Source organism: Haliotis asinina, chromosome 16, assembly GCF_037392515.1.
Source record: "Haliotis asinina isolate JCU_RB_2024 chromosome 16, JCU_Hal_asi_v2, whole genome shotgun sequence".
In the NCBI taxonomy this organism is placed as follows: domain Eukaryota; kingdom Metazoa; phylum Mollusca; class Gastropoda; order Lepetellida; family Haliotidae; genus Haliotis; species Haliotis asinina.
In genome coordinates this window covers 42,200,754-42,224,091 of record NC_090295.1, presented here as the reverse complement: position 1 = coordinate 42,224,091, position 23,338 = coordinate 42,200,754, and the positions used below count along the sequence as shown (strand labels likewise).

General features: G+C 39.8%; 2 protein-coding genes across 2 annotated transcripts; one reads left to right on the top strand and one right to left on the bottom strand.

Moving 5' to 3' along the window:
* Positions 1-3,800: 3,800 nt before the first annotated feature.
* LOC137268227 (3'-5' ssDNA/RNA exonuclease TatD-like) lies at positions 3,801-11,608 on the bottom strand. Its single transcript, XM_067802765.1, has 7 exons — positions 11,258-11,608; positions 9,962-10,127; positions 8,416-8,666; positions 7,733-7,831; positions 6,704-6,855; positions 5,806-5,989; positions 3,801-5,132 (listed from the first exon to the last, which is right to left on the bottom strand). Exons 1-7 carry the CDS (start codon positions 11,328-11,330, stop codon positions 4,585-4,587), a joined length of 1,473 nt encoding a protein of 490 aa, XP_067658866.1. The 5' UTR covers positions 11,331-11,608; the 3' UTR covers positions 3,801-4,584.
* On the top strand, positions 11,605-23,028 carry LOC137268224 (uncharacterized). The gene is made up of 8 exons (XM_067802763.1): positions 11,605-11,647; positions 11,921-11,993; positions 15,424-15,607; positions 16,826-17,052; positions 18,011-18,109; positions 18,809-18,975; positions 21,120-21,303; positions 21,657-23,028. Exons 1-8 carry the CDS (start codon positions 11,624-11,626, stop codon positions 22,568-22,570), a joined length of 1,872 nt encoding a protein of 623 aa, XP_067658864.1. The 5' UTR covers positions 11,605-11,623; the 3' UTR covers positions 22,571-23,028.
* Positions 23,029-23,338: the final 310 nt, after the last annotated feature.

Here is a 23,338-nt window from a genome sequence, read left to right as displayed (position 1 = left end):
TAACATTTCTGTCATTGTTTGGAGCTTAATACATTCTTTAAAGGTGTTATTTGTTTGGGGTGGTGATCTGGCAATTTCATTCACTCAAAATTTATTAACATTGTTATGCATGAGAAAATCACACTCCTCTGCCATCTACATGGGTTTTGTTGCCGGAGTTTGAGACCTTCGATAGCATGCAAAGGTTGAGGGCAGTCTCGGCTGTCTCAGGAGATAATGGATGACTATGAAATCTCATCCAAAATTGACCAAAGCGCAAAAGGCGAGCAACTTGTGAATTGATGCTATTTCTTACAAGGCAACTAAGATTAGTATTATACATTGGTATGGTGCACGTCGTATAATATACAAATGATATTTTTTAAAAGGAATGAAATATTAGCTTTTCATACATTACATGTCACTTTTGCAAATAACTTGGTGAGTTAGACATGGCGCACATATATATCCACAAACTTTTCCTTAAGTGAACGAAACCAGAAACGTGGGAGGCATTATAATTTGAGCCACTGAGTACAATGTTCAGCGTATCTTTAATACCGGACCATACACACTCCATCTATACGCATCGAAACTGTGGAGTTTTCAGGGAAAGTCGGTCAATGTTTTAACTCCGACATATCTTGGTTTGGTATTTTCTCACACAATGAGCTTTAATAATCCACACTAGATTTGTCTATACGTGGTAAAAAGTTTCCATTCAAATATTTACTGTTTGTTCTAAACTTTGAATTTTTCCACCAAATGTCTCTTATATACATGTATACTCCTCGGTTCTCAAATATAATTAATTTTGCTTTACGGTTAGGAGTATAGCATTCCAAAGATACATTTGTGCTGAGAAAATGACCTTTTGGCATGTAACTATACCTTAGGATTGCGGCTTCTAAAAGCTGTTTAATACACGATCATTAGTTGTTGTTTTGTATTCCATGGGGTATGCACATTCAAGGAAACACCGAAAACAGGTGGGGTTGGTCGAGTTAACGCTCATCACGTACCGCACATGCATTTGTTTCCAACTACAACTTTCCCAATTGTAATACAAACCAATAACAGCGATTTGAACTATGATCGTCTGTTAACCAACTTCTACCATAAGCTGAATTCTGATATTTAAATGTTCATTTGGCACGGTAAAATTATGAGGATTCGCAATCTTCATTTCACTTTATTCGTATTTTTTTGTTTAAAGTGAAATTCCTCTGTATGTTTTTAATGCAAACATACTACTAATTCAAAAACAAATAGCCTGTAAGAAAGTACAATCACTTGTTTAATGCCGCTTTGGTCCATTCTGTCTGTACAGAGGCTGATAGTAACAGTCGTGTCGATTACCAGACAATCCAGTGATTGTCATCATGCACGTGCAAGTAACTACGGCATGGAGTCACATGCATCTGATAATGAAGTCCGGGAGACAGACCAACAGAACATCGAATACCAAGGCTGCTCATGCTTGTGATTTTACTTTCTGAAAATTGTGCAAAATCAGGAAAATGGAACCAAACTGCTTTATTGCATTGAATTAGATCAACGCTGAGCCGATCATGGTCGCTGTCAGGTTGCTGGAGCATTGCTGTGTGCGGCGTTAAGAACAAACAAAGAAACCACTGCGTTGGTGCTATGTACTTGCCTGATATCCCTGATGATGTCAGTCCTGTACTGTAGGAAGTTGAGGAGAAAACGTATCTATTTTCAGCTCAGGATTTTTTAAGTGAGTGCTGGAAGATGGAGCCATTTCTGTATCGGCATGGTGAAGTGTAGTCACAGGGGCTTATATACATCAGTACGTAAATTGCATTTGAACTTCAGTTGTTAGAAAGGAATGGTTGACAAATATAGTTTCGGTTTATTAGCTCTGTTTATGTTTTTATCTTTAAAGAGGTGTTTTTTTCGGATCAAACTGCAACAGAGGTGTTAAGCTGATTTCTGGACCTGTAACATCTCGCTATACTGACATTTTGTGGACAGTGAAAAGAAAATTCGCAAAGGCAATATTTCATACAACCGAACCAAAGTACCACCAATGAAATTAATGCTATTTTAAACGTATGGAGTATTTTTAATAATCTCCCTTCTATACAGATAGACCCATGAAGGTCCGGGTCGAATAGGCCTTCAGCAACCCATGCTTGCCGTAAAAGGTGACTTTGCTTGTCGTAAGAGGCGACTAACGGGATCGGGTGATCATGCTCGCTGACTTTGCACATGTCATCGGTTCCCAATTGCGCAGATCGATGCTCACGCTGTTGATCACTGGATTATCTGGTCCAGACTCGATTATACATAGCTGGAGTATTGCTGCGTGTGGCTAACCTCACTCACTCTATACAGATAGTTTTCTGTCACAAGAACTGAACCGGTTTTCCTCACCGTTGGATATGTACATAATGTTTTGGAATAGAGAACTGTTTCGGTCACAAGAAGAAGATTTTATAGTCCTTTTGGAATGTCACAGTTAAGTGACAATTTCTTTATGGGTGGATATGTTAATATTCTATATGACTTGGCTATTTAGTTAAACCAAGCTCACATGAATAAACGGTACCACGCCTAAGAAACCTGTGCAACTAGATTGAAGCAAGTTTTTGAAACAGACATAACTAAATGCAGGCATTCGGACCATCAAGGTATAAAGACTAACGGAAAGAATAATATTGCCTACTGAATGACATTGATTAAAAATATACCTCACCATAGACGAGTTCCACGTGACATCTCAAAACCAGACGTATATATTCTTACCATCTTTCATCGCAGTAAATTGCAATGAAACAATAAAAATATCAATATGCATAAGTATACCCTTTCTAAGTTCGATTTCAAAGTAAATACTCTGTTTGTTTGTTCATGTCGTCTAATGAGTCGAGGAAACATAAAGGCGAAGCGTGTTGATATGCGTCGGAAATACGGGGACTTCACAACCGCTGTTCCCTGTTATCCATTCCAGCATATATTGTATTCGTTATTGGGTGAGTGAGTGAGTTTAGTTTTACGCCGCACTCAGCAATACTACAGCTATATGGCGGCGGTCTGTAAATAATCGAGTCTGGACCAGACAATCCAGTGATCAACAACATGAGCATCGATCTGCGCAATTGGGAACCGATGACATGTGTCAACCAAGTCAGCGAGCCTGACCACCCGATCCCGTTAGTCGCCTCTTACGACAAGCTGAGTCGTCTTTTATGGCAAGCATGGGTTGCTGAAGGCCTATTCTACCCCGGGACCTTCACGGGTGTATTCGTTATTGGAAGCCTCTTTCAAAATGTACTAATTGAGTCTGGACCAGACAATCCTGTGACTAACATGAGCAACGATCCACCCACCCTTGGACGCCTCTTTGTATCAGCATGGAAGTCTGGGGACCAGTTTTAACCCCGAATATCAGAATTTGCAGGAAGGTACCAATGTGAACATAGAAGCCAGCCATGTTTCCACTACAGTTGCCAGATACAGGCAACCCCACAAGCAACATGTCACCCTCTTGATTAGGTATGGCTTTAGTCACTGCAGGCTATCATATGAATTATGTACCTGCAGGCATTTACAAATTTTATTTATAAAATCAAACACACAAGGGCAATCAACTCTTATCTCATAAGCCATTCTTGAAAATTGTTCATGAGTTATTTTCATCTGAATGAACCACCAAAGGTTCAACTGCGTTTAAGATCTTTATGAATCAGCAATGGTTCAGCTGTGTCAACAGTCTGTATGAATCAACAATGATTCAACAATCTGTATTAATCAACAATGGTCCAAGTGTGTGAACAGTCTGAATGAATCAACAATGGTTCAACTGTGTCAACAATCTTTATACATCAATGATGGTTCAACTGTGTCAACATTTTGTATGATTCAATAATGGTTCAAGGGTGTAAACAACCTGTGTGAGTCAGCAATGGTTCAAATGTGTCAGTATGAATCAACAATGGTTCAGCTGTGTCAACAATCTGAATGAATCAACAATATTTCAACAATCTGTATGAATCAACAATGGTTCAACAATCTGTATGAATCAACAATGTCTAAACAATCCCCATTAATCAACATTGCTGAGTGTGGCTAAACTCACTTACTCACTCACTCTATACAGATATGTTTTCTGCCACAAGAACTGAACCGGCTTTCCTCACCGTTGGATATGTACATGTTTGGGAATAGAGAACTGTTTCGGTTCAGCTGTGTCAACAATCTGTATGAATGAACACCAGCTCAAGTGTGACAATGGTTTGTATGTACCAACAGTGATTCAGCTGTCAAAAGTGTAAGTGTCAGGGGTGGCCCCGCCATCAAGGTCTTTGGGCAGAATTGCTTTAATTCCTACAATATACTGAATTTACTCACTCACTCACACACCCTATAGCTTAACACCACCCACACACCCCAAACACCACCCACACACCCTAAACACCACCCACAAACCCAAAACACCACCCACACACCCTAAACACCATCCACACACCCTAAACCCCATCCACCCACACCCAAACCCGTCTGCCTGCCTGCACACACTCAGAATGAGTGAGGTAGCTGACATACCCTACACAGCAGTAATAACTGCATCTTCTCACTCACTCACACTGTCCAGTTCCAAACATACTGGAAGGTTAACAAGACGACAACCACGAGTATACCAATGATGAATGGAAGTCCTGGAAACACATACATCTTCCTCCTGTCTGACTGGAGGTCAACAACCTCAGAGGTCACTTCCTGCACTTCATCACCTGTTTCTTCAGAACATTTCATCAACTTCCTGTTAGTCTTTTCAGTAAATCTATAGAATGTATACGTATTTTGTCTGACCATTTCTGCAAGGTGTTTTGGAGTTCGCTGAACTCTGCCTGATGCCAACTCCAAGATGCTGTGTACACTGAGTGGCTCATTCCGCTTACAACAATACTTCATTGTCAACTTTGAACCGTCCTCTGACAAGTTTGAACCATCAACTTTGAACACTGCTTGATGGTGAGATCTTGATGAACCAGCATAGTTGCTGATGAAGTCTGGGAACTTTCCAGGAGCCTCGCTAGCCAGGAGTAGCCGTGTTGTCTCTATATCACGTGATACACTACTCAGCCAATCTCTTGGACATCCCTTATAAGGGCTTGTCCAGGCGTATCCTTGAAATAGAGGACATTATATCATATAAATTAAAAGCTGAAGAAAAAGCAGAATAATAGTTTTTTTATGGAGAGATAGTCACAAAGTGATCACTGTAAACCAACAGCTAAACAGGTAATAGTGTGTTTAATTCCTGAAGCTTAAAACGGGACACACTGTTATTGTTGGCACTCGGGGAGGGTGAACAATATCATGGTGCTATCATATCAGGCAGAAAAGTGAAGTATATCTCATGTAGAATCTTCAATTTGTTTCAGTTATTCTTACATTCATAAGCTAACCAATGTTACTTGTACTGGCTACTGCAATCCCTTACATAATTTTATGTGTAAGCAATAGTTTCAAACTAGTAAAGCTCTCTTTGGTGCTAAAGGGACAAAACTAGGTACACTTCCTTTCAAGAACCTGTAAAACAGCATTATCTGGGATTGTGTCCAGTAAAGTTAAATGTATCCATTCGCTCAAGGAGAAAGGAACACACCAAATGGCTACTTACAATGAGACAAGACTACGTGTCAAGGAGACATGTTACCTGTCAAAGAGATGTGTTACCTGTCAAAGATGTGTGTTACCTGTCAAGGAGGTGTGTTACCTGTCAAAGATGTGTGTTACCTGTGTAAGAAGTGAGTTATATGTCAAGGAGATGTGGTATCTTTCACTGAGTTATGTTACCTGTCAAGGAGATGAAGAAACCCATATCGTAGTATGCCTTCAGAACTATCGATGTGAGTCTGTCTCCACTAATACAAACTGGCGGTAGTTTGTCCTTGAACTCTGAGAGGATCATCTGTGTTGTTTCCAGCTTACTTGTGTCGCACAACACCAGGGGCATGTCCATGTCACACGCCAATTTCACCTGTGAAAATGTCATACAACACTACATCACATGTCATTTAATGCCAGAGGCACGCCCATGTCAAATGCCAGTTTCACCTGTCAAAATGTCACACAACACTACATCACCTGTCACTCAACGCCAGGGGCATGTCCATGTCATATGCCAATATTACCAGTCAAAATGCCACACAACACTACATCACTTGTCACACAAGGTTACATCACGTACCTGTCACACAACACTACATCACTTGTCACTCAGCACAAAAACACCTTCCTCAGCTTTACATCAACTATCACATAACGCTACATTACCTGTTACACAACACTGCACTGCCTGTCATGACGATGTATCACCTGTCACCCAAGCCAACACTTGTCACACAACACTACATACTTATCATGGTACACTACATTAACTATGACACAACACTACATCAGTTGTCAAACAACACTACATCATCTATCACAACACTACATCACCTATCACACTACACTAGAGTACACTACACATGTGATGCAAGATTACATAAACTGTCACACAACACTATATCACCTGCCACACTACACTACATCATCACTTGTCACAAAACACTACATCACTTATCACACAACACTACATCACCTGTCACAAACTTCATCAGCTGTCACATAACACTATGCCCTCTGTCACACACTACATCACCTGTCACACAACAGACACTGCTCTCATCACACAGCCTGACAGTCTCACCTGTGCTGAGAATATCTCCCTCTGAGTATCTGTATCAATCTTTTCCAGCCCAATCTCACCCAGGGCTACACACTGAGGGTGAGACAGGAGGTTGCGTAGTTGCTGTAGAGTTGTCTCCCCTTTCCATGATCTCTCTTTATTGGGGTGGATGCCTTGTACGTATTTACAAACATCATTTCACTAATGACCATATGATCAACTACCCCTCCAAATCAATCCCCTTTTTGAAAAATACAACTGGCTGTACATTTCTTTAAATCTAATTTTCTAAGATGTATATAATTTTCTTTAAGTTTTCCCAAGGATACACAATAAAAATTTTTTTAACTCAAAATAATTATTATGATTACTTTGATCAGTGTTCTAAAATGACAGAAACATGTATTCATCTGCATTGAACACATCTGTAAATACCTAAAGCTCAACACAAACTTACCTAGCATGAATTGCGGTTGGAACATTTAAGGACCCATGATGGCCTTCAGCAACCCATGCTGGCCATAAAAGGCGACAATGCTTGTCACAAGAGGTGACTAAAGGGATCGGGGGGTCAGGCTTGCTGACTTGGTTGACAATGTCATCGGTTCCCATTTGCACAGATTGATGCTCATGCTGTTGATCACTGGATTGTCTGGTCCAGATTTGATTAATTACAGACTGCCACTATGTAACTGGAATATTGCTCAGAGTGACGTAAAACTCAACTCACTCACTCTGGAATTTTTAGATTGTTTAGATTAAGTCTTTTCTTCTTCTGAGTGTCAGAGATGTTTACTGAACCAAACATACATTGTGAGTACATGTAAGATCATGGTCAAACTTGATTTCAATGACCAAACCAAATCTTTGACAAAAAAATAAATAAACCAGCTATTATAAGGAGAAAAAGTTAAGAGGTATCATCAATTTCGTCACTTCAATTTCATTCATAATTCATGTTCCAGTTAAACTTCTAAGATGTCATCAGAATCTTTCTGATGCCTGTTTAGGGCCTGAGATGAATGTAGTGTGGCCCTTGACAACACTCACCCGCTGTGAAGTAGATGATCCCAGGGAAGCTGTCAGCCAGGGCCTGCGCCTTCATGGCCTGTCTCAGTGTCAGGGTCTTCACCACAATCTTCTCCACGCCTGAAACACAATGTCCATCTTGTCAAAACAGTAAACATGAGATTATGATAGAGTTGACAATAAATCTTTGATGGAGTAGTCAAACAAGTGACAATCTTTGATGGAGAAGACATATACTAGTAATACAGCCACATATATCAATCATAAACCATACAGACAGATAGTTGATAAAGAGCAAAATTGAAAGCACAGTGCACTTCAAACAGTATTACGATTTGTATTTTGTGATGGAACCAAATAAAATTCCAATAAAGAAACTGAGTTCATTTTTAATTAATGTGCTCAGGGGGACTGTGATGGGGATAGACATTGTGCTCAGGGAAATATCACAGGAATAGACATTGTGCTCAGGGAAATGTCACAGGAATAGACATTGTGCTCAGGGAGACAGTCATAGGAATAGATATTGTGCTCAGAGAATTATCACAGGAATAAATTGTATACCAAGCATTAGTCCTACATAAAGTAGGTTATGTCCAATCTGTATTTTGTGCAAGTCATTACAATAGTATTTAGCTAAATCTTAATTCCAGAGTGTCACTGTACTTTTACTATGGTATCAATGGTATTTTTTACAAACATACCAGAAAGGAAAGCTCGCTTGATGACCTCACTGACGTCCTTCTTTGCAGTGAAACTCTCATCAACAAGATAGGCACCTGCATCTATCATGGGATACATAAACTCTGTCCTCTTTGTTGACATTGCGACCACGGACTCAACACATTCAGAACGACAAAACACTGTCCCTTCCTCATTCTTTCTCCATTTTGATGTGATGACTTTCTGCATATTCTCTGGCTTTCTGACTGAAAGTTCTTTCCCATTGAGTAACCTGAAGCATATAGATACCATCAGCGGTTAAAAATCTCATTGTCCGATGCCTGGGACAAGTCAGTTTTCATTTTGGGCAATCAAATAATGGTACATTGCTTGTCTGTGTCCTACTCAGTAGATAATTTCCACTTATGGTTTTGAAATGTTGAAATAACTGGGATTTCATATGATATGTGCTCAAAATGTAGCAATTAAACATTGTAATGATAATAAGTAGAGTTATCTTTATATGCTATTTATCACTTTTCAGTAAATAGTCCAGTAAACATTAACATCAAATACCATGCTGATTTATTCTCCATAATTACATCATCATGATAATAGCATAAAGTCAGGGCAAGTGGAAAATTAGTCAGGACAAGTTACTTCTTAAATGTGAGTTAATGTGCCCGGTGAGTGAACGGGTGAGAGTTTGATTTTGATGTATTGAGCATGTCTGAACGCCACATTCTTGTTTCAGCTTAATCATGTTTTGGAGAAATTGCTTTTCAGAATTGATTCCAGAATTGCTTATGGTTCTTCAAAAATTTATCTAAACATATTGCAAGGTAAACAGTTTGACTTGTTATCAGTATTGCAAGTCAACAATTATTCAAATTAGTGCTGAAAATCGATATAGATCATACAGATTGTTAAACATTAAGAAGATATCAGTCGATTATTGATAAATATTGGAGGCGTTTCTTTGAGACAGTTTTTATGCCTAGAAAGACAATTTATCAACAAAACATAACACAGAAACAGACCATAAATTAAGTTCTATATTTGTACAGTTTATGAGAAAACTTAAACTTTTTTTTCTATCACAAAGTTTAATGCATGATATATCATATCATATCATATCATATCATATCATATCATATCATGACTTGATAATGATAATCATTAATTTCTGATAATATTTCATTAACAAGATATCAATCGATTATCGATAAATATTGGGGATGTTTATTTCAGCCAATTTTTATGCCAAGAAAGACAGTTTATCAACAAACCATAACACAGAAATAGACCATGAATGAAGTCCCATATTTGTAGAGTGCATGACAAAATTGAAACTTTTTTCTATCACGAAGTTTAATGTAACTCATATCATATCATGACTTGATCATCATTAATTTCAAGCAATATTTCCAAAATAATGATTATTTTCACAGACCCTATTATTTGTGGCAAATAATAAACAGGAAAATACTTCTTTCACATTTTTCCTCTCACTCAACAATATCTAATAACGTCAATGTATTTAAATGTGAATTAATTTTTAAAACAAGTTGGAGGTGATTCACTTACATTCCGTCCATCTGTAACACCTCTTTTGTGAGGGTCTTGGGCACCACCACTTCTCCACATTCCTTGGACTTGCCATGTTTGTCTACATGTATGTACACCTGGATGCTGGGATCTAGGCACATGTACTCCTTGAGGTACTGGGGGCTCACAGACTTTTCAATATTCACTGAAGTCAGCAGAAATAGTCCAATACAGTCACTGTACAAGTGGGTAGCTCAGTGATTCAAGCTTTCACTCATACTGCTGAAGACGTGGATTTGATTCTTCATATGGGTTCAAGCCCATCTCTGGTGTCCGCTGCTGTGATATTGCTGGAATATTGCTAAAAGCCATGCAGAACTAAATTCACTCACTGTACACGCATTAAGTTATCTCAAATTACGTTTTGCTTATGCAGTGGCCATCAAATTTCTGAGACCTGTGCTGGGATTCGAACCATGGACCTTCTGATTCAAAGTCTGACACCTTGTCTACATGACCAAAGAGTTTTATCTCGTCGGCAAGCTGACATTGAAGGATGTCATCTGTGGGACGACTCCATGCCCTGTTGCATACTCCCTTGTCAACAGAGGGCATGTAGCGGGCTGCATATTTGGGTACTGAGGCTTATTTTGATCAAATTTAATAGGAACGAGCTCAGCCCCACATTGGGCACCTGAATATAGCAGCCATAAAATCCCATGCTGGGATTCAAACATTGACCTTCTCATTTGAAGCTGGATGCTGTGTCCACATGATCAAGGAGGTTCACCCCATCAGGAAGCTGACAAGGTAAGGAACTGTCATCTGTGGGATGACTCCAGCCCTGCTACATTTACTACACTGATTCTCTGTTTAGGTTTGTGTCTGTAGTGGGATTCGAACCATGGATCTTGTAATCTGAATTGATGTCCACCTGACTGTAATGAGGTCAAAACCGTCAGAAGCCATGGTCTCTGACACAGTCAACAGGCTGAGACCCCTTGACCTACCTGACATATACTGATACTGTTTTCCACACTACCCTCTATACATAAATCACGTGTCAGGTACCTGATAAAAGAGACTTACATAAAGGAGAATTAATTTTCTAATCTTATTGCATACATTTAACCTCGTAAATGTAACATTTTATATAAACGACTTCCTTGCCATAATAGATTGATGAATTGTCATCACAGGAGACTGTTTATTGATAAACAGGTGGTCGAGAGCCGCTACGTACTGTAGTGTATATATATAGCACGTATCGCGGCTCTCGGCAAATACAGACATCTGTTGAATAAATTTGTACGGTCACCAAAACCGATAACTTACAGACATAGAACCTCTCCTGTGTGTTGAAAATGTCCTCTGCTGAAGATCTGGTCTCATTGCTTGTGTTCATCATGACGACATGAAATAGTTAGTCTCGTTTTAACATTATCTCTCAGTTGCGAAACATCCATATCAACCTCACTTCCGCATTCTGTCACGAGCCTACCCGTGGCACTGAAGAATTTAAGCATAAAAATCCAAATAAACAAATCCTTTAGCTGCATATAATTCATCTCTTCAAAACTAACATTATTGTACAGTTTTCACAACGTGTCACATCATGAAACAGTTCAAATCCAAGGTGGATACAGTAAAGACTTGTTGCTAGAGAAGCCAAGGGTAGATAACTCTAATTATTCCACACACATGCGACGCTTCTTTGATCTTTCGGTATTAACTGTTAGAGGCTTTTTATTGTCAACTTTATTTCGTCAAAATTGATTGGCATATCTTTGAATTAAATCAGTTTTTTTCTCTTTTATCATTTACATATTGACATATCATGATCACAAGTTTGTTCGGTTAAGGGGAGATGGTCACGCCCCTTCTTTTGGACCCGGAAGCATTTGACTTATTGCACAATGTATTCGAAACCCGAATAGTCGTCGGAGTTTGAGGTCTGCGATAGCATGGTAGGATTGAAGACTGTGTCTTTTGTTTCAGGAAGTAATGGATAACGAGGAAGGTCCATCATTATCACCTGTAAAGCAAATCGTGCGTAAAACTCTACTAATTGGTAAGTCGGTCACTATATCAATTAAGACAATAGAAGAAGGAATTCACAGTTATGCTATGAAGGTTTGAAATGGTGTCGACTTTGATGTTTTTGAATTACTTCATCATTACACCCTGTAATATTTGTTGACATGTTGTTGTCTTTAGCATAAATATATATTGTTCCTTACCTTAACTGAACACCTTCCAGCCCATGATAAATGCTGTCAGCCGATTTTAGGAACATTAAAGAAATAATTTAGAATTCTAGTTTAGGAACGTCAGTAAAGAGCTGCACATACTTTGCACCCTCCCTTGTGGAATTCCAAATGAGCATGGCCTATTGTGATTATATGAATGTGTTCTTAGATATTACCTCACTATAACTAGGATTATTAAAGCCAACCCCATACACTTGTTATTGACACTAGCTCAATTACCTTACTGGCTTTAGCATCACATTGGTATTATGATACTACCACACTAGTATTATACTACCACATGCACATTGGTATTATGATACTACCACATCAGTATTATGATACGACCTCATTGGTATTATGATACTACCACATTGGTGTTATGGTACTACATCATTAGTATTATGATGCTACCACATTGGTATTATGATACTACCACATTGGTATTATGATACTACCTCATTGGTATTATGATACTACCACATTGGTATTATAGTATTGCCTCATTGGTATTATGATATTACCTCATTGGTACTATGATACTACCACAATGCTATTATGGTACTGCCTCATTGGTATTATGATGCTACCACATTGGCTTTATGGTACTGCCTCATTGGTATAATGATATACCACACTGGTATTATGATACTACAATATTGGGATTATTGCACTGCCTCATTGGTATTATGATACTACCACATTGGTATTATGATACTGCCTCATTGGTATTATGGTACTACCACATTGCCATTATGATACTGCCTCATTGGTATTATGATACTACCACTTTGGTGTTATGGTACTGCCTCATTGGTATAATGATATACCACACTGGTAATATGATACTACAATATTGGGATTATTGCACTGCCTCATTGGTATTATGACACTACCACATTGGTATTATGATACTGCCTCATTGGTATTATGATACTACCACATTGGTATTGTGATACTGCCTCATTGGTATTATGATACTACCACATTGCCATTATGATACTGCCTCATTGGTATTATGATACTACCACATTGGTGTTATGGTACTGCCTCATTGGTATAATGATATACCACACTGGTAATATGATACTACAATATTGGGATTATTGCACTGCCTCATTGGTATTATGACACTACCACACTGGTATTATGATACTGCCTCATTGGTATTATGATACTACCACATTGGTATTATGATACTGCCTCATTGGTATTATGACACTACCACATTGGTATTATGATACTGCCTCATTGGTATTATGATACTACCACATTGGTATTGTGATACTGCCTCATTGGTATTATGATACTACCACATTGCCATTATGATACTGCCTCATTGGTATTATGACACTACCACATTGGTATTATGATACTGCCTCATTGGTATTATGATACTACCACATTGCCATTATGATACTGCCTCATTGGTATTATGATACTACCACATTGCCATTATGATACTGCCTCATTGGTATTATAATGCTGCCACATTGGTGTTATGGTACTGCCTCATTGGTATAATGATATACCACACTGGTAATATGATACTACAATATTGGGATTATTGCACTGCCTCATTGGTATAATGATATACCACATTGGTATTATGATACTACAATATTGGGATTATTGCACTGCCTCATTGGTATTATGACACTACCACATTGCTATTATGATACTGCCTCATTGGTATTATGATACTACCACATTTGTGTGATGGTATTGCCTCATTGGTATAATGATATACCACACTGGTAATATGATACTACAATATTGGGATTATTGCACTGCCTCATTGGTATTATGACACTACCACATTGGTATTATGATACTGCCTCATTGGTATTATGATACTACCACATTGGTATTATGATACTGCCTCATTGGTATTATAATGCTGCCACATTGGTGTTATGGTACTGCCTCATTGGTATAATGATATACTACACTGGTAATATGATACTACAATATTGGGATTATTGCACTGCCTCATTGGTATTATGATACTACCACATTGGTATTATGACACTGCCTCATTGGTTTAATGATATACCACACTGGTAATATGATGCTACAATACTGAGATTATTGCACTGCCTCATTGGTATTATGATACTACCACATTGGTGTTATGGCACTGCCTCATTGGTATAATGATATACCACACTGGTAATATGATACTACAATATTGGGATTATTGCACTGCCTCATTGGTATTATGATACTACCGCATTGGTATTATGATACTGCCTCATTGGTATTATGATACTTACCACATTGCCATTATGATACTGCCTCATTGGTATAATGATATACCACATTGGTATTATGATACTACAATACTGGGATTATGGCACTGCCTCATTGGTATTATGATACTACCACATTGGTATTACGATACTGCCTCATTGGTCATATTAGTATTTTGATACTACCACATTGGTATTATGATACTACCACATTGGTATTATGATACTGCCTTATTGGTCATATTAGTATTTTGATACTACCACTTTGGTATTATGATACTGCCTTATTGGTATTATGATACTATCACACTGGTATTATGATACTACCACAGTGATGTTGTTAAATCCTGCCTACTTGAGTCAAGAGCAGCTAATGTTAATTTTGTGGTTACATGGTATTTTGAATCAAGTTTTACCTTGAAAACAAAGAACATTCTTGGGAGGGAAACACTGTGGAATTTTCTATGATTGGAAGCTCAAATCAGCTGATATTTTAGAGCGCAATCAAGGTTAGAATTGCTCCATACTACCTATACAGCATTCAGACAGCTGCCAACTGATGACTTGGTTGCTAGTGTGTCGTCATGACGTGACACATAGATCATTGTTAATCCCATCAATCACTGGTTTATATGGTCCCAAAAAAGTCTTTTGGATGACATAATAATGGAATGTTGATGATCACAGTGGATGAAGCAGAACTTGAATGCTCTTACATTAACACAATCATATAGGGGTTATATTTCATGCTGTGATCGTCCATGATCTTGGCTAGAATTGGTATAAAACAACCCATGCTTGTTGAAAGAGGCAGTTAACTGGATGGGATGATCAGGCTTACTGACTTGGTTGACACATGTCCCTGTGTCCTTTTTGAACAGAATGATAATCATGATGCTGAGCACAGATGGTCTGTTCCACCCTTGATAATCTACAGTCTGCTGCCATGGCTGGAATACTGCTTAGTGTAACAACAATTAAACCAAACATTTTTTTGTAGAGAACATCGGCGTGGCAACAACAGTTGATGATCTGACTCGATGCTTCGCCCCTGCTCTGCGGAAGTGTGGTAAGGACCAACCCCCTATACAGCTGGCTGTTGACAGGAAGGGGAGGTCACTGGGCTATGCAACTGTCACTGTGCCCCTCAGCACGGTTGAGCTTTTCCTGGACTTCAATGACAGGTGAGTGACAACATGGGTAAATTGTTTCATGACAGTGACAGTGAGTTGATAGAAGAGGTCACCAGGTGAGTGAGAGGTAGATGAGTAGATGGTAGAGTCAGTGGGTGAGTGAGACATATTGCAGTGGACGGTTGAGTGTGGGTGTGTGAGAGAGGTATCACAGTGGATGGTTGAGTCTGTCGATGAGAGAGGTATTGCAGTGGATGGTTGATTCTGTGGATGAGTGAGAGGTATCGCAGTGGACGGTTCATTGGGTGAGTGAGAGGTAGATGAGTGGATGGTTGAGTCAGCAGGTGAGTGAGAGATATTGCAGCGGATGGTTGAGTCACTGAATTGATAAAAGAGGTCAGCAGGTGTGAGAGAGGTATCACAGTGGACGGTTGAGTCAGTGAGTTGATAAAAGAGTTCAGCGGGTGAGTGAGAGGTAGATGAGTGGATGGTTGAGTCAGCAGGTGAGTGAGAGATATTGCAGTGGATGGCTGAGTCAGTGGGTCAGCAAGTGAAGAAGGGGATGGATGGCTTGTTGGCAACCCGAGTTGCTTCTGGCCCTTCTTGCAATAAACAATCCAACTTCTGAAATACAAAATGCCTTTAAGAAAGTGGTCAACTGTAACATGGCAAAGTTGGGATTACATATTTAAAGAAAAATACAGATTCAGTCTTCAAATCTGACCCCTAACTGTCAGGTAACAAAGTACCCTATCCGTGCTAGTCATCCACAGACTGGCAGTTGGACAACATAGTTTATCCAACAAGCACTATTGTAGTTTCACTGACTGTAACAAAATGAGAGATAGCTTGTTTGCAAACCTATTTCAAGTTATGAGGAACATTTCATCATTTAAAAAGTGAGTGAGTGAGTGAGTTTAGTTTTACGTCGCACTTAGCAATATTCCAGCTATGTGGCGACGGTCTGTAAATAATCGAGTCTGGACCAGACAATCCAGTGATCAACAACATGAGCATCGATCTGCGCAATGGGGAACCGATGACATGTGTCAACCAAGTCAGCTAGTCTGACCACCCGATCCCGTTAGTCCCCTCCTACGACAAGCATAGTCACCTTTTATGGCAAGCATGGATTGCTGAAGGCCTATTCTACCCCGGGACCTTCACGGGTCTCATTTAAAAAGACTTCTATAGATATGACAACAATTTTGCATAGGGGAGGGGGTAGCAAAGTTCAGTATTGTTTAACTATTGATCCTTACGTTCTAGGTACATCAACAACGACAAGGTGAGAGTGACACTAGGTGACAAACATGTTGGCACTTGGCGTTCCTTGGGGAATGGGGTGTTCATGTCTTCAAAAGCCATGAGATCGACGGTGGACACTGTCACATGCAGCACCACATACAATCATTGCCTCATCGATGGTGGAATGTATCTCACACACAAGAAGGTCAAGGTGCCTGATCATGTCATTGCAGCAGCACTCAGCGACGGTAAGATGAGACTATGTCCATGGGAGTCTTTAAGTCTCCTGATGGCATGTTCAGTACTACCCATCATTCACTTGTGTAAATGTAGTCACTTATTACAATCAAATGTTCGAAACTAGATTTTGTAAAGTATTTCATATTTCAGGAAAGTGTGTTTGTGTTCTTTGTACACAGGATCATGAAAGTGTCTCTTTAGATATGCATTTAGCTGACACTCTTGGATTTGAATTCTTTTTCAGGTCTGCCTATACTACTTCAGACTTTAAATTATTTCTTTGAAAGGCATTTTAGAAGTTGTGTAGATGAAAGAAAACCAAGTTCTATGGGTAGTCAACATCTTTATTGCAATGAGTGTGACATTTCAGGGCAGGTACTAAGTGCTTGATAATGGTGTTAGTGCCTACGCTGAAATGTTGCACCCATTGCATTAAAGAAGTTGTCTATCCATAGAACTTGGTTTTCCCTTATCTCAGGCTATCCTCACACTCTAAGATTAAGTGTCACAATACTGAATAATTAAACTGATGTTGAAAGATACATTTAACCAAATACACAGAGCGGTACAAGAGGCTCTAGCTCAGTGATTGATCTAGGCAAAGAAATTTTGTTTTAGTTTTGTGTTTACTTAATGATACAGTATTGTTCCAGCTAACATTAAGGTGATTTGTAATAATTCAAGTTTGACAAGACATCCAGAGATTATGAGCATTGATCTACACAGTTGGGATGAGCAAGCCTGACCACCTGATCATGTCAGTCAGTTGATACTGCAAGCATAGGTAGCTGAAGATCTGTTCAAATTCAAACATTTATCGGTCTTGTTGGTAGTATGTTCATAAGATCTGTTCAAATTCAAACATTTATCGGTCTTGTTGGTAGTATGTTCATAAGATCTGTTCAAATTCAAACATTTATCGGTCTTGTTGGTAGTATGTTCATATAGTGGCCATATTCTTGACAGGTACAGACAAGCTGGTGTCCTTTGGAAAGTCTGTCTTCCACAGTCAGGAGGGCCTGAAGCTCACCCGACTATTCCCTGGGACAGTCTATTGTACAGCAGGTAGGTCATATCAGTCAGGGACCAGTCTACTGTACAAGAGGGAGATGACTTGGTGAAGTCTTACCCAGGAACAATCTGATTACAAAAGGCAGTCTGGCTGTTATCATCATGATTACTGCTGACTAATTGAAAGCTATGTCATCTGAATCTGAACAGCCACACTGAAATGTTGGAGGATTCTTGTATGTCATGTCTCTATGGTTATATCATTAAACTGTCTGTGGTGTAGTGGTTAGAGCGTCTGTTGGAATCAATGCTAAAATATGGTACTTGTTGATCCCTGCTTGGCGCTCAGAATTAGTGGGTACAACAAGGATTTGTAGGTTCGGAGTCAGTATAATGTGTCTGAGTGGGGTTTTTATTACTTAACTGAGTGAGCTATCACAAAGTACACAAAGTATGCAGTCTAGACTACCAGTTGTCTGACTTTCATTTTTGTGGAAGTCGCGGTGGCTGAGTGGGCTAGGCGGCTGACTTTATGTGCTGGCAATTAGGTGCCTTACTCAGAGGGTGTGGGTTCCCAGATTGGACTCAACCAAACAGTACTAGAATTTGTACTTTACTAAGAAAGTGAAATCCCAACTATGTCAATATTGTATTTTTGGGTAGTTGCTGTGTAAGATAATGTTAGGTACTGAAATACATACAGTGGTTAGACAAAGGCCACTATGTTTCCACCTGCCCTCCCTGGTCTTGCAGGTGTGAGCCCACGGAATGCTGTGTTCTGGACAGATGAAACCTCGTGCCAACTAGAGGAGGTTGCCAAGAACCCAGGCTGTGTTGCCATTGGCCCGTGTGGGTATGACCTGAGTACCGACAAGATGGTTGACACAGCTGTTCAACAGCTGGAGGCATTTGAAGCACAGGTAACCACTGGGAGGTTTGGTCAGGTTCACTGTTGTTTGAAGTACAGGTAACAACTGGGAGGTATGGTCAGGTTCACTGTTGTTTGAAGCACAGGTAACCACTGGGAGGTTTGGTCAGGTTGACTGTTGTTTGAAGCACAGGTAACAACTGGGAGGTTTGGTCAGGTTCACTTTTGTTTGAAGTACAGGTAACAACTGGGAGGTATGGTCAGGTTCACTGTTGTTTGAAGCACAGGTCACAACTGGGAGGTATGGTCAGGTTCACTGTTGTTTGAAGCACAGGTAACAACTGGGAGGTTTGGTCAGGTTCACTGTTGTTTGAAGCACAGGTAACCACTGGGAGGTTTGGTCAGGTTCACTGTTGTTTGAAGGACAGGTAACAACTGGGAGGTATGGTCAGGTTCACTGTTGTTTGAAGCACAGGTAACAACTGGGAGGTTTGGTCAGGTTCACTGTTGTTTGAAGCACAGGTAACAACTGGGAGGTTTGGTCAGGTTGACTGTTGTTTGAAGCACAGGTAACAACTGGGAGGTTTGGTCAGGTTCACTGTTGTTTGAAGCACAGGTAACAACTGGGAGGTATGGTCAGGTTCACTGTTGTTTGAAGCACAGGTCACAACTGGGAGGTATGGTCAGGTTCACTGTTGTTTGAAGCACAGGTAACCACTGGGAGGTTTGGTCAGGTTCACTGTTGTTTGAAGCACAGGTAACAACTGGGAGGTATGGTCAGGTTCACTGTTGTTTGAAGCACAGGTAACAACTGGGAGGTTTGGTCAGGTTCACTGTTGTTTGAAGCACAGGTCACAACTGGGAGGTATGGTCAGGTTCACTTTTGTTTGAACCACAGGTAACCACTGGGAGGTATGGTCAGGTTCACTGTTGTTTGAAGTACAGGTAACCACTGGGAAGTATGGTCAGGTTCACTGTTGTTTGAAGAGGTGGGACGTATCTATGGGAAACTGTCACACCATAATAGCCTTGGTTGTTGCTATCACTGTATCACAGCTCAAATGTCACTGGCTGCAGTGTTTAAATTTCACACTCCTACTTACTGGCCTATGAAAGAAAACTTTCCCACTTTCCAGAAAAATGCAGAAAAACTCACATGAAACGTGTTAATAGCAACATAAACATGTTACTTCTCTGAAACAGTCAAACCAGCAACAAAAGAGTATGAAAATTGATACATCAGTGAACTGTGGCTTCATGCACATTACTGTCCTTGCCATTGTGAAATTTCCGAACAACATTGTCATCCCTAGCGTAGAAAATGCTTTGAATAATTTGAAATAATTACTGTTAATCATTCCATATGAATGGAAAGTAAACTAAACAAGTGTGCACACAAGCATGATGATGATAACTGCCAAATAATACAAAAGAAATCCCCTAAAAAGGGATTTTAACTTTTGTTCAAACTGGAAAATGGCGACAGTATGGTCAAGACTTCCTCTTCCAAGTGTGCATGCACAAAACCCAAAAGTTTACATTTTTTGCTCAAGTTTAAGCAATATAAAAGTTGCCATTTTCACTGTGTCACTGTTTACATGATTAGTGTGGTCTTTTCTGCGTTTTTCTACACAGTGGGAAAGTTTTCTTTGGCAGGCCTGTACTTGTTAAGAGATGTTCAGTGAATGTCAGCATGGACTCATACAATAACATGATTTTTTGTATGATGGAAACTATATTTTGAATTACATGCTAATAAGTTAATATGTTCATGATGGGCTGCCTGGCAGTGTGCCAAAAGTTGCTTCCCTTGTTTCAAGTTAGAAATGCCAGTTGTCTCCCTTTCCTAACTATTACAATGTTGCCTGTTGACGGCTGTTTTCACCCACAAATATACCAGATTGATCATCAGATGGTATAAATACTACCTATATATTTATCTTGGGCTTGCAGCATGTTGATCAGGAGAAATGTTTAATGGTGTTTGATTACTGAGACATTAACAGAGCTGCAAAGTAAAATTGTACTTTCTATGTGCATTGCAATTTAGTACATAAGTAGGACTTAAAGTGACAGACTTTTAGTTTAGCATCAACAGACTGTGTGTGTAAGGATGCATGTGCTTGCGTGCGTGCATGTGTGCGTGTGTCCGTGTACTGAGTGTTGTATGTACTGACTCACAGTATCTGTTCCCAGGTTCAGTTGGCTATCCGGCTCAAGTTGCCACTTGTTGTGTGTGAGACCATGGCCAAATCGGAGGTGATGTCACTACTCACATCATACAAGGACAAGTTGACACGGGTTGCAGTCCTCACAAAACCAGCCAGTGTAGACGTCATCACAGACTATTTGGATCATGGGTTTTACTTCTTTGTACATGGTTAGTTCTTCATTTATCTGTCTACTGAACTTTGGAATAGCTCATCAGAATTTCATCCTCTCTGAAAACTATCTTGATTCAAAGCAGTAAAAAGAAACAGGCTGCCACTGAGAAAATCCATGGTGTATGATCTCAGTGTTCAGGGATACTTTGTTGGGTTAGTGTTGGGCACTGAGGACATTTAGTGGGTAAAGCATTTGCTGGTTATGTTGAAGATCTGGGTTCAGTTCCCCACATGGATACAATGTGCAAAGACCATTTCTGGTGTTCCCTGTGGTGATATTGCTGGAATATTGCAAATTGATAAAGATTTTTGATAAAACACACATTGTATGATGTTTTCAATCTTGTAGGTCACTTGTGGCTGCCTGGATCAAGCAGCCCTGTCTGGATTTGGCTCAGGAACGGTACCACAGAGGAGCTGACTAGAGTGATGGTGTCCAGCCAGATGCCCACATCAGGATGCCCTACGAAGATGTCCGTCCTGTGTGATATCATCATTAAATCGATGGAGAAAGATCAGGAAGATGCAAGGAAAATCCTCCGAGACAATACTGACAGGTTTTATGGTCTGTCGGACAGGGAGACTGACGGTGTTGCTGAACATGGAGGTGGCAGTGTGGTTGCGGGTGAGGTTGGATCACATGAAGAGAAAGAGGGTGGTATAGAAACTGACAGTAGTATTATTAATCCAACTGTGAGCTGTAATGTAGCAGCAAGTGTGACTGTCCAAGTGTCAGATGAGGTCAAGGTTGTGCCTGAGGATGGTGAGTGTAAATGCCAAGGCGATGTTGACTCAGATTCAGCACTTATTGGGGAAGAAGATCTAAGTGTAGAGGACAAACATTCTGACCACAAAACAGGACATCTTGTGTCTGATGAAGCAGACCTCAGTTGTTCAAACATTGGAACAAAGGCACAGCATGATGAAGGACAAGCAGACGTCAGTTGTTCAAACGTTGGCACAAAGGCACAGCATGATGAAGGAAAAGCAGATATTAGTTGTTCAAACGTTGGAACAAAGGAACAGCATGATGAAGGACAAGCAGACGTCAGTTGTTCAAATCTTGGAAAAAAGGCACAGCATGATGAAGGGCAAGCAGACATCACTTGCTCCAGTGTTGGATCAAACATTAATGTGCCACAAATCTCTAGCCAGAAAAATGGGAATCAAACAGTGAATGTTGGAACGAACTGGACTTACAGGATTCTATTGTGGTTGGCTTTCATTAGTGGACTGGCAGCGATGTATTTCTATGGCAACTGAGCATGGCTTGTCATATGTGGCAGACTGTAATGCTGGTTCCAGTGAGGGGAGGGGTTCTGTGACTGGTTCTTGGTGTCAGGTTGATACAAAACTGCACAATAAACCTAAGTATTTGCTGTGTTTATAAACTTGATATCATTAAATAAATCTAAATTTGTATGTATTTATTTATATATGTTAGTGTTTGACTGGCATCTCAGGAGTATGGATTGCATTTCGCATTGGACCTGGAACAGGATTCTATTGTGGTTGGCTTTCATTAGTGGACTGGCAGCGATGTATTTCTATGGCAACTGAGCATGGCTTGTCATATGTGGCAGACTGTAATGCTGGTTCCAGTGAGGGGAGGGGTTCTGTGACTGGTTCTTGGTGTCAGGTTGATACAAAACTGCACAATAAACCTAAGTATTTGCTGTGTTTATAAACTTGATATCATTAAATAAATCTAAATTTGTATGTATTTATTTATATATGTTAGTGTTTGACTGGCATCTCAGGAGTATGGATTGCATTTCGCATTGGACCTGGAACCTGTTGGGGCCAAGGTGTGTGAGGTAGAGAAAGGTTGGTTTGTGGATGGTTTGAGTGAGTGAGTGAGTGAGTGAGTGATGTGTGTTGGGTTGGTGTATGGGTTGAGTGAATGACATTGACACCATGGAAACAGAAGAGAAATATAACATAAAATGCATAAAGTGTAAATACGTTACATGGCCATTTATGGGGATTATAGAATTGTACAAACTGTCTATTTCATGAGGCCCAAGGAAG

Excerpts from the sequence above, each read along its gene's own strand:
- LOC137268224 (XM_067802763.1), top strand. The coding sequence starts at position 11,624 with ATGCGACGCTTCTTTGATCTTTCG. Across the intron at positions 18,110-18,808 it reads GACAGTCTATTGTACAGCAG|GTGTGAGCCCACGGAATGCT; the intron begins GTAGGTCATATC and ends CTGGTCTTGCAG. Across the intron at positions 21,304-21,656 it reads GTTTTACTTCTTTGTACATG|GTCACTTGTGGCTGCCTGGA; the intron begins GTTAGTTCTTCA and ends TCAATCTTGTAG.
- LOC137268227 (XM_067802765.1), bottom strand. The coding sequence starts at position 11,330 with ATGATGAACACAAGCAATGAGACCAGATCTTCAGCAGAGGACATTTTC. Across the intron at positions 8,667-9,961 it reads GTGTTACAGATGGACGGAAT|GTTACTCAATGGGAAAGAAC; the intron begins GTAAGTGAATCA and ends TATATGCTTCAG. Across the intron at positions 7,832-8,415 it reads CAAGCGAGCTTTCCTTTCTG|GCGTGGAGAAGATTGTGGTG; the intron begins GTATGTTTGTAA and ends ATTGTGTTTCAG.